The 12,308-nt window shown below is 39.3% G+C and overlaps 1 protein-coding gene across 1 annotated transcript in view; it reads left to right on the top strand.

The window, feature by feature from the left end:
* Nucleotides 1-10,984: 10,984 nt before the first annotated feature.
* Nucleotides 10,985-12,308, top strand: part of UBR1 (ubiquitin protein ligase E3 component n-recognin 1) — a 150,696-nt gene continuing 149,372 nt past the window's right edge. Inside the window, exon 1 of the mRNA XM_021695652.2 lies at nt 10,985-11,190. Within this exon, the coding sequence (XP_021551327.2) occupies nt 11,110-11,190 (81 nt within the window). The 5' untranslated portion in view covers nt 10,985-11,109. The remainder of the gene's footprint in view (nt 11,191-12,308) is intronic.

Below are 12,308 nucleotides of genomic sequence, written 5' to 3'. Positions count from 1 at the left end.
AATCAAAATAGCTTTTTGTGTATGTAAGGATTTTTAAATTTCAAAATTGTGATATATATAAAACTGACCATCTTACCCATTTTTGTGTGTATAATTTAGTGCCATTAAGTACATTCACATTGTTGTGCAACCATCATCACCATCCATCTCCAGAACTCTACAGCATCCCAAACTAAAACGCTGTACCAATATTGGTGCCTCATCCTCCCCTCCCCACTCCCTAATGAATGTTTTCACCCATGTTATAGCATGTGCCAGAATTTCCTTCTTTTTAAGGCCAAATACTATTTCATTGTATAAATAGGGGTGCCTGGTTGGCCCAGGGTCCTGGGATCGAGCCCCGCATCGGGCTCCCTGCTCCGTGGGAGGCCTGCTTCTCCCTCTCCCACTCCCCCTGCTTGTGTTCCTGCTCTCGCTGACTCTCTCTCTGTCAAATAAATAAAATCTTTTAAAAAAAATATTTCATTGTATAAATATACCACATTTTCTTTATTCATTCATCTGTTGATGGACATGTGGATTATTTCCACTTTTTGGCTATTGTGGATGCTGCTACTATGATCATCGGTAGGTACCAGTTTTTCAGCTTTTTAGGGAGCACTCCATTCACTCCTTAGGAAAACAAATTTGAGGAGAATTTCATCTAGGTAAGTTAAGGCTCTGTATAAGGAACCTGAAACACGAGCATAAGTAAGAAATCACAGATCAAGGAAATTCTCGCCCATGCTATAATATGATGAACCTTGAGAACATTATGCCAGTAAAATAAGCCAATCATAAAAGTACAAATACTGTATGATTCCACCTATATGAGGTACTGAGAGTATTCAAATTCACAGAGACAGAAAGTAGAATGGTGGCTGCCAAGGGCTAGAGAGAGGGGGAAATGAGGAGTTAAGGTTTAATAGATACAGGTGGCACCTGGGTGGCTCAGTCATTAAGCGTCTGCCTTTGGCTTGGGTCATGATCCCAGAGTCCTGGGATCGAGCCCCACATTGGGCTCCCTGCTCTGCTGGAAGCCTGCTTCTCTCTCTCCCACTCCCACTGCTTGTGTTCCCTCTCTCGCTGTGTCTCTCTCTGTCAAATAAGCAAAATCTTAAAAAAAAAAAAAAAAGTTTAATAGATACAGATTTTCAGTGTTGCAAGATGAAAAAGTGCTGTAGATGGATGGTGGTGATGGCTGCACAACAGTGTGAATGCATTTAATGCCACTGTACACCTGCGTTGGGCTCCCTGTTTGGTGGGGAGCCTGCCTCTTCTTCTCCCTCTGCCACTCCCCTAACGTGTGCTCTCTCTCTCTCTCTCTCAAATGAATAAATAAAATCTTTAAATATATATATATACTAAATTAAAAAATAAATGTGGCAAGCTTGATCTTAGGTTACTATTAAAATGATCACTATTTAGGGGCGCCTAGCTGGCTCAGTCAGTAGAGCATGCGACTCTTGATCTTGGGGTTGTAAGTTTGACCCCACATTGGGTGTAGAGATTACTTAGAATCTTTTTAAAAAACACGAGCACCATTTATATGTCATTTTATGGTTGAGTAAAAGAAACAATGATCACACAGCCACTTTGGAATGAGGCAATCACGACAAGTTTGGATGACATTAAATCCATTCTTTACATGTGTTTAAATATATAAGATAGATGGAAAAACAAGTTATAGGGTTGTCAGCTTTCACATTCCTGAGATACAAATGCTACTTTGCCATCCCGGCAATGAAGCATGAATCCAAAAGCCTTAAAAAATGCAGAGGACTAATACCCTCATCAAAAATTAGGGAAAGCACCAAACTCAGTAATTAAAATGAAAACTACCAGAGAAATATATGGGTCGCATTATTATTATTGTTATTATTATTTTTTAAATTTTTTTAAAGATTTATTTATTTGAGAGAGAGCACAAGCAGGGGGAAGGGGGGCAGGGCAGAGGGAGAGAAAGAATCCTCAAGCAAACTCCTGCCATGTTTGAGCCCAATGACATGGGGCTCAATCTCAGGACCTGGAATCATGACCTGAGCCAAAATCAAGAGTTGGCTGTTTAACTGAGCCACCCAGGAGACCCTTAAGATTTTATTTTTAAGTAATCTCTACACCCAACATGGGGGCTCGAGCCCACAACCCCGAGAACAAGAGCCACACACTTTGCTCCACTGGCTGAGCCACCCAGGTGCCCCCCATTATTATTTTTTTAATATTTAAAAGTTAGCCTTTATTTCTTAAGTTGATGGTGGATATACTGGTCTTCATTTTACTGTTATTCTTTAACATGCACATATGTTACATGTAACCTTTAGTATTATAAAGTATTTACCATAAATTCTTATGAGAAACATTTAATAAAAATGCAATAAATGTACTTATTTTTTCCATTAAAATATGAAAAATATTTAAATGTGCATCTTATTCAACCTGGCATTTCTACTTAAAATAATTTATCCTAAGGTAATATATGGATGTTTATAGAGACTTACCAATAAGTAGGTTTATTAAAGCAAGTTTATAATAGGAAAAAACTGGAAACAAAATACAGTGAATATTCTACAATAAGAGTCTTAAAAGTAAAATGACACAGCCATATAAGGTAATACCATGCAGTAATCTTAAAATAATTTTGAAAAAAATTAACAGTATGAAAATACATTGATAACATGTTAATGGGTATTCTGTAAAACTGTACAGTATGCCATTTTACACACACACACACACACACACACACAGAAAAAACCCTGGAAGCATATACACCGAACTGTCAGTGATGGTTATTCTGGGATTCTGAAATTATATGAGATTATAGGTTATTTATATTTTCTGCTCTTTGCATATCCATATTTTCTGAGTTTTCAACAATGACAATGTAAAGAGAAAAGAAACCTCTTATTTTGTTTTGGGTTAGCAAAATTTTTCTATAAAAGACCAGACAGTAAGTGTTTTAGGCTTTGTGGGCCAGGGTGTCTCTATTGCAACTATTCAAATCTACCAATGTACAAAAGCAGCCATAGTCAATATATAAATGAATAAGGTGGCAGCATTCCAATAAAGCTTTATTTATGGACATTGAAATTTGAGGTTTATGTATTTTAAATGTATTATAAAATATTCTTTGACCTTTTTTCAACCATCTAAAAAATGTTAGAACTATTCTTAGCTTGAAGACTATATTAAAATAGGCAGCAGGTGGATTTGGGCCCGTATTTTTCTAACACCTGTTAAGGACAACCTATTCTTTGCTTGCACAACTCATTTTCCTGCACTGGTAAATTATCTTGATTTTTTCTATGTGTTTGGTCTTCCAAGTTTTTAAAACTAATTCAACCTTAAACTCTTCAGCAGTTGTCTAAACCTCTACCTGGCACTTTTAAAACCTTAAAGTATTGTGTCATTTGTATTTTTCAGAAACAGCCTCTCCCAGAGCTTTCTGACTTCTAACCTGGCCTGTTTGCTTACCACATCTGGTGCACAGCTTAACAGCTGCATCTGGTATCTGCTTTCACTCTGTGCTCAGGGATGGATTCTTTTTGCTGTTCATCTGTTAGTAATACAGTGTTCCATGTATTGCTCATACTCAGCTCATCTACCCTTTAATGCAACTTTTGTTGAACCTCCTTTTCTCCAAAGTGTCTAGCACAGTGCCTAGAAAACAATGTTTAAATATACAAATTTATTATTATTACTATTATTTATTATTATTTATTTTTAAAACAATTTTAAAGGAATAAGATGCCTGGATAGAATATATGGATGGTTGGTAGGCTGCACTGACAGGTGCTCAAACCATCATGGGTCCAGCTTGGGTCCTCTTTCCAGAATTTACTCAGATCCTGGAAAAATAAATTTGTTGATGTTCATTTAATCTGTTCACCAAAGCACTTGAACCCCATCACTGATGCAGTCTGCTGCAAACTGGGGCATACAGCTCTCCACAAACTTTGTGGAAGGATCCAGTTTGTCTCTCTCCAAGTCAGATTTTTTTTAATGATCTTTTTTTAAAGATTTTATTTATTTGAGAGAGAGCAAGACAGAGGGCATGAGTTGGGGGAGGTGCAGAGGGAGAAGCAGACTCCCCACCGAGCAGGGCACCAGACATGGGGCTTGATCCCAGGACCCCAGGATCATGACCTGAGCCACTTTGAGGCAGATGCTCAATCGACTGAGCCATCCAAGCGCCCCTCCAAGCCAGATTTTATTCTCCTGGTAGGTTGAGCCATTTCTTGCATGTCTAAACAAAGTTCCTTCCATTGATCATTCACTCTCATTTCTTCTCAATCATGTGCACATTTCCGCGTCCCGGCTCCGCGGTAAAGAGCATGCTCCCTGGAGTTGTATGGACCTTGATCCACATCCCGATTCTCTCTTCCTATTTGTATTACCTTCGGCAAGTTATTTATCTATTTCTCTTCCCAGGCTTTTCCCCCTCTACCAGGGCTGAAGTGTTTTTGTGGTTTATCACCTGCACAGACAGGATTGTCTGACTAGCAGAGCCCTTAAAATGAAACCTCTGGATTCAGGGCTGAGAGTGAACCCAAGATCCAAGCCTATTAGGACCCTCAACCTAGGTCTGACTCAATTTGAACCAGCAATCTGAGTTTCCCTCCAGAAATGACTCCCTATGTATGGCTATCTTTATTTTTAAAATGAAGCCAACCCCAGAAATGATATCTCTGAACCCAGAAATGATTCTCCTAAAACTGGTGCTGAAGCCTCCAGTCCTGACTACTTTATCACATTCTCAGGACTTTTCCAGTTCTAACATGTGGCTATCTCCCCACAACTGTGGGAATGACCTTTGTCCCAGACTAAAAATTTCTGTTCTAATGAAGACCATCCCCTCTCCATTCTGGTTTTGACCCTAAAGACCTTAATGATCCCTGCTTCTCAGCTCAATACGGGAGTCTTTTTCTTCAAGTATAATCTGCCCCCACATGGGGATGCCATGGTCCACAGACTTCCTGAGAGGACCAGAGAGCCCCAGGCCCTTTCCTTAGCTCAGAAACTAGCACTCTTGGAAACAGCAACTTATAAATAGCAAAAGTAGACTACAGTCATAAGATGAGGACAGTGGCACCATTCTATAATTTTTTTCTTTTTTGTTTGCTTCTTTAAAATTTATATTTCCTTTAGTAAGTACAAAATTCAGTTTGGCTTTATATTGTTTTGTTTTCTAGACTAATCAGTAATAGTAAGTATCCTCCTGTATGAAGGGTCTGGGTTAACTTTTCCACCGAAATACCGCAAAACAATCATCAATCTAACCAATAAACATTCACCATACTGTAAATACCTTTTCAAATTTGCAGAGGGTACATTGGATTATCTCTGAACATGCTTAATTTTTATATTCAAGTTGCTGCCATTTAAAAACCATGTTCAAGGGCTTCCCAATAGCTACATTTCCAACAGACCAAAGATTATGCAAAATGAAAAACAGTCTCTAATGTTAAAAAGGAAATATTTCTTGACAAAGAACATGCCAGGCCCAATTGAGATAATCCAGTAACTCAGTCAATGAATTAGACAAATAAAAGGCTAAGAATTGCCATACATGTAAATGAAAGAATAACTAATATATATCTATATATATCTTAAGCATCTAGGTTGGACTGAAAGTTTCTTTTTGTAAAAGTTGTCAAGTTATTTTTGCAACTTTAGCAAGATTATATCCCAGTTTCCTCTTATTCTTTCATTTAAAGTGCAATGAAATTGCAGAGGGAACAATTTTGCATGTTGGAAAATGAGAGAATCAAAAAACTTCTCAGAGGAAGTCATATATAAACTGAACTCTAAAAAATAAGCAGAGGGGCGTCTGGGTGGCTCAGTCGTTAAGTGTCTGCCTTCAGCTCAGGTCATGGTCCCAGGATCAAACCCCACTTCGGGCTCCCTGCTTGGTGGGAAGCCTGCTTCTCCCTCTCCCACTCCCCCTGCTTGTGTTCCCTCTCTCGCTGTGTCTCTATCAAATAAATAGATAAAATCTTTAAAAAATAAATAAAATAAAATCTTTAAAATAAAACATACATACATACACACATAAGCAGAAATCCCTTTATAGGAAGAGGTGTTGTTATCATTGCTCTTTTCTGATCTAGACCAAGGTGTGGCTTGACCTACTTTAGAACAGAATTATGAATTTCTTTGATTCTTCTGCAAATACATATTTCTTTTTAAATTAGCATCAGCTCACAATAACTTTTGTGAGTAAGTAAGTTGCAAGGTCATTTTTCAGGTGTCATTTTACTGTTTGAAGTGTCATCAACAGCTAATATACATTAATTAGTTTTCTCAAAGCCACAGAATGACACAATCAGGACAGCCATACTCAGAACTATGTTTTCCTTTTTGTAAAAGTTGTCAAGTTATTTTTGGGGGGTATTCTAGGCCAAAGGACTAACCTATGCAAAACTACAGAAGTATGAGACTGAATGGGATATATGTGAAATATGGTGTGGATAGTTTAAGGTGAAGGGTGGCAAGGGAGATTAGACTAGCAAAAAGTGTTTCAAGCCAGATTGAGAAGGGCTTTGAATGCCATGTTTAAGAGTTAAGTTTTATGCTATAGGGCAGTCATCTAATTTATTTAGGTAAGAGAGTCACATGACCAGATTTATATTTACAAATAATTCTGGCAGGAAAATAAATGATGGATATGAGCAAGAGAGTGGAAATAGGGAGACCAGATGGGAAGATTGCTCTTTGCTAATCTGGATGAGGAATATCAAGGATTTGTACCAGACAGGTGGAATCATGTAGGCACTACTATCATCCACATAAGAAAATATCCCAGAAAAAGAAGTCTATTAAAATAGAATCACTGAGGGTTTCTCAACCCTGACTGCTCATTAAAAACACTTGGGAGAATTTTTTTTTTTTTAATGGATATTCAGGTCTTACTCCTAATTAAATCAATCACTAGAGAGACCTGGTATTGGAATTTTTTTTAAAGATTTTATTTATTTATTTGAGAGAGAGAGAAAGAGAGAGAGAGCACATGAGAGGGGGGAGGGTCAGAGGGAGAAGCAGACTCCCCACTGAGCAGGGAGCCTGATGCAGGACTCGATCCAGGGACTCGATCCCAGGACTCCAGGATCATGACCTGAGCCGAAGGCAGTCGCTTAACCAACTGAGCCACCCAGGCACCCCTGGTATTGGAATTTTAAAGAAGTTCTCAGGTGATCCTAATGTGTAACCAGGGTTAAAAACCTCCAACACAATCCATAAATGAGGAGTCTAAGGAAAATATAGTTCTGAGTATGGCTGTCCTGATTGTGTCATTCTGTGGCTTTGAGAAAACTAATTAATGTATATTAGCTGTTGATGACACTTCAAACAGTAGAATGACATCTGAAAAATGACCTTGCAACTTACTTACTCACAAAAGTTATTGTGAGCTGATGCTAATTTAAAAAGAAATATGTATTTGCAGAAGAATCAAAGAAATTCATAATTCTGTTCTAAAGTAGGTCAAGCCACAACTTGGCCTAGAGCAGAAAAGAGCAATGATAATTCATAAGTTTATATCTATTTTATCTGGTTCATGTCCTATAAAAAGTCTAATATAAGCATATCAGGATGTTAAATGTGTGCCAGATACCTGATATTTTTGTTTATTTAACAATAAACATTTATATTACAACACATAAAGTGGTAAAAGCAACTCAAAAAAATTTTTTTATTAGAGGTAGGATAGTGAAATGGTTAAAGACACATATTTTGAAGCCAGATAGACAGTTCTTGAATCCAGGTTTTGTCACTTAGTAATTGTGGATCTGAACAATCTCACTTGTTTAATCTATAATTTCCTTGTCCGTGCAATAGCGATAATAGGAACGACATCATAGGACTGTTTTCAGAATTATACTTTAAAATGCATCTAAAGTCTTTAACATAGTAGCTGACATTTCTAAGTATGTGTCTTGGCTCCTGCACTCAAGGAACTAACAAATTAAAGAAGGAATTAAATTAGGCCATGAAAAACTGTAACATAAGGCAGCATTATAGGTTATTAATAATAATTTAATAGGTAGGAACCTAACAGCTTCAGATAATAAAAACCACCTTTAACTATCTTAAGAAAAAAAGCACATCTATTGAAAGGTTATCAGAGACTCAAAGATTCTGCAAGAAGCTAGGGACAGGCTTAGAAGAAAACCAGAAACCCAAGGAACTGCCATGGACCAGGAAGCCGGAGGCACAACAGTTGTTGCTTTTTTTTTTTTTTTTCCAAGATTTTATTTATTTATTAGCCAGGGAGAGAGAGAGAGAACACAAGTAGGCAGAGCAGCAGGCAGAGGGAGAGGGAGAAGCAGGCTCTCCGCTGAGCAGGGAGCCCGACACGGGGCTTGATCCCAGGACCCTGGGATCATGACCTGAGACGAAGGCGGCCGCTTAACCAACTGAGCCACCCAGGTGCCCCATCATCATACAGAATATTTAAAAGACTCAGGTTAAGATTTAATAATATTTTTACTGCTTCATCAAGGACATTGGGAAACATGCTTTAAATTCTTTTTTTTTCTTTTAACTGCAAGAGCATGGTGGTCAAGAAATGACTTTTGGATCGCTTTGGTGACTTGTTGAATTTAGTGCCCCTGCTTTTATTTTGTGCTAAGGGGCCAGCAGTTTCACCCATCATTGCTTCTGCTTCAGTTAGTACAAATACCACATGGTTAAAAAAAAAAAAAAAGCACGTAACTTTTTTATTACCACAAAAGTTTTCACCTCACAAACTTCCTAAATATGGGGAACTCTCAGTCTGTGGACCACTCTTTGAGAATCAATGTTCTACAACATACTTAGTGGCTGTAGAAAATTACATTATATGAGTGACCACAGTTTATTTAGCCAATGTCCTTTATTGAGGGCATTTGCATCATTTCTAATTTATCTCCATTACCAGTAATGACATAGTTTAAACTTCATTTGCATCCTGAATTATATCTTTAGAATACAGCCTTAAAAATGGAATAAATGGGCCAACGAAAAGCATTTAAGAAAAAATGGCTTCTGAATATTGCCTTCCTATAGGTTTACTAATGTACATGTGTATTTTATATGAGTATCCTTCCCGCTTACCAACATGGTGGTTATATATTTTTTAAAGATTTTACTTATTTATTTGAGAGAGAGATCGTGCACGAGAGAGGGAAGGGTCAGAGGGAGAAGCCAGCGGGGCTCCATCTGAGGACCCCTGGATCATGACCTGAGCCAAAGGCAGACTCTCAACCCTCTGAGCCACCCAGGCCCCCTGATGGTGATTATTATTATTATTTTTAAAGATTTTATTTATTTGACATAGAGAGAAGGAACACAAGCAGGGGGAGTGGGAGTGGGAGAAGCAGGCTTCTCACTGTGCAGAGAGCCCGATGCGGGGCTGGATCCCAGGACCCTGGGATCATGGCCTGAGCAGAAGGCAGGCGCTTAACGACTGAGCCACCCAAGCGCCCCGATGGTGGTTATTTTTAAGGAAAAACAAAAACTGACCAAATTTACAAGCAAGAAATGGAACCTCATTTTAATTTGCATTTATTTGCTTATTAGTTAGGTTTTTTTCATGTTTATAAAAATTATTGAGTTGCAAATTTATGTATTTTGTCCATTTTTCTATTGATATAGTCGTCTTTGGGATTTTATCCGTTGGTCTGTCATGAATGTTGCAGTCATTTCTTCCCAATTTTTGTTTACTTTTTAACTTTGTATAGTTTATTTTTGTATGTTTTAAATTTTGATTAAATTACCTATCAGTCTTGAGGCGCCTGGGTGGCTCAGTCGGTTAAGCGGCTGCCTTCGGCTCAAGTCATGATCCTGGGGTCTTGCGATCGAGCCCCACATCTGGCTCCCTGCTCAGCGGAGAGCCTGCTTCTCCCTCTCCCTCTGCCTGCCACTCTGCCTACTTGTGCTCTCTATCTGTCAAATAAATAACATCTTTAAAACAAATTACCTATCAGTCTTTTTATATTTTCTGCCTTTGGTGTCATGCTTTAAAAAGCCTCCTCCAAAAAATTAAAAATAAACAAATTTATAAAAGGCTCCTCCATCCCAATATTATACAAATATTTACTTTTTCTTCTTTTTAGTAGGTAACTCTTCAATTCATTAAGAATTATGAATTGATTCTTTTAGGTAAAGATATGACTTAATCTTGAATACTTTTAGGTAAAGATATGACTTAATCTTTTCCCAAATAGTTAACCTTTAATTCCTCAAGCGTGTTAGATTTATCGTTATTTTCCCCTTTGTTAAAAACATACTATTAAATTACTGGTTTGTAAACAACTTAAAACTTAAAACAATATAGATAAATCTAAAGTAGCTCTTGACCAACTTCCTCCTATCCTGAGAGCTATTAGCTTGTTCTTTTCCCTTTCAGGCTTCTTCCTTCGCATTTTAACGCATATAAGCGCAAATACATAGTTTGCGGCAACTTGGGCCCCCCACCCCCCGCACACACTTAATTCATCTTTATCTTTCCACGGAGGTCTACCTTGTTCTTTTCGACACCAACGCATGGTGTTCCATAATGAGCATGACCATGTTTATTTTGTCTTCCCTCGACCGATGCATGACTACAAGGTTTCAATTTTAATATTCACCAGATCTCCTCAAAGCGGCCGGGGCCCGAGCTTTCTTGTGCGCATGTGCAAGTGTCCAAGGGCTACGTTCCTAAACATGGAATAGCTTTGAGTATTTTTTCATTCTGTGGGTTCTGGGGAACCACTGCGGGTACGTAGGGCGACAAACACCCCCAGACCAAAACCTGGCCTGAACGAGACGCAGAATAGGTACTCAGCCCCTGACAGTCTTCCTCCTTTCAAAATGGACGCTGAATTTATTTTTTACCTCGCAGATGCAACAGTTCGCAGCAACGAAACCAGATGCACAACCATTCAGGCACTGGGGACTACAACTAAAAAATTAGGGGAAGAAAAACCTCCAGCCACACCTGCCGTGACGCTTGCTTCCGGGAAGCGGACCGGAAGCCGCTCCTCGATTCTGCGTCAAACCCGACTTCAGGGGCCGTCGTAAAAGTGTCGCCCCTCGTTTCTTGGACCGGCCACAGGTTTCCGCTCGTCTCCGGCCGGGGGTCTGGAACTGCGGGTGTCAGTTTCCCTCAAGATGGCGGACGAGGAGGCCGGGGGTGCGGAGAGGATGGAAGTCAGTACCGAGTTGCCTCAGACCCCTCAGCTCCTGGCATCTGTAAGTCCTTGTAGGCAAGTTCCTTTTGTCCCCCCCAAGTCCTTCCCTACCGCGCTCTGGAGGATGTCGGGCTTCACCCCCTTTCGCGGCTCTGGGGAGGGGGAGTCGTATGGATTGGTCTGGAAGGAAGCCATCGAATAAAAGTTAGTCATTACCCACATTCCTGCCGACCAAGTCTACGGAATATAATGACTTTGTCATTTATTAGTCGTGACGAGTTCAAGCATGTCTCTATCCTTAAGTAGAAAGAACTGGTGATGTTATTAGATGGTCTGGTGTGGGGGCTGAGGCGGGATTAGAGGAAAAGCCATTTTTCGATAGACGCAGTGCCAACCCCTCTTGATGACAGGAATCCAGGACGCTGCACCTAATATTATATTGCATAGCTGGCTGGGTGGGGCCTGATAATGGCAGGGAATACTGCCACTGTCAACTCGTCAAGATATTGGGTGTAGGAATTGTAGTCCCTCATTCTAGTGTCTTGAGAACCCCAAGCCTAACCCCTCAATGGAGAAACCCGTCGTTTGTCGCTTCTTATTAAGGGTGAAGAAACTTCCAGACATTTCGAATCAGAGCAGTACCATTAATTAATATCGCAATCTATACTCTGCCCTTGTATTTTGAAAGAATGGGAAGGCAGAGACAGTGAGCAAATTTGAGGCTATAGTCTGGCCACAGGGAGAAAGCAGATGAGGAGGATAAGAGCTAGGGGGCAATATTGGGGAATGTTCTGGATGTCTCTGGACATCTAGTGGGGAGATATACAGGAAATATTCAAATATTGATTTCTGCATGACATTAAGTCTTATCACTTTTTATTGCTGCATATAGAAAAATGTGGGATATACACCTTTCTGAAGTTTTTTGGTTTGTAGTTTTAATAAAAGCATTTTTGGACTATTTTAATCATGCAAACACTTCAGCATTGTTTTATGAGAGAATAAAGTGAGCTCCAGAATTAAGAATCCACCCCAGGGACTGGGGAGACTGGCTGGGAGATAGAAACCAGGTAGAGAGGAAATTGGAATAAGGATTTGGCCAACTATAGCAGTGCGTGCAACCATCTTCTATCTCAAATAGTAGCAACCTCACTTCACTGCCAGTATTGAAGGAGGAAG

This window comes from Neomonachus schauinslandi, chromosome 9 (assembly GCF_002201575.2).
Source record: "Neomonachus schauinslandi chromosome 9, ASM220157v2, whole genome shotgun sequence".
In the NCBI taxonomy this organism is placed as follows: Eukaryota; Metazoa; Chordata; class Mammalia; order Carnivora; family Phocidae; genus Neomonachus; species Neomonachus schauinslandi.
Note: the sequence above shows the minus strand (reverse complement) of the source record. Positions and strands in the feature narration are given on the sequence as shown.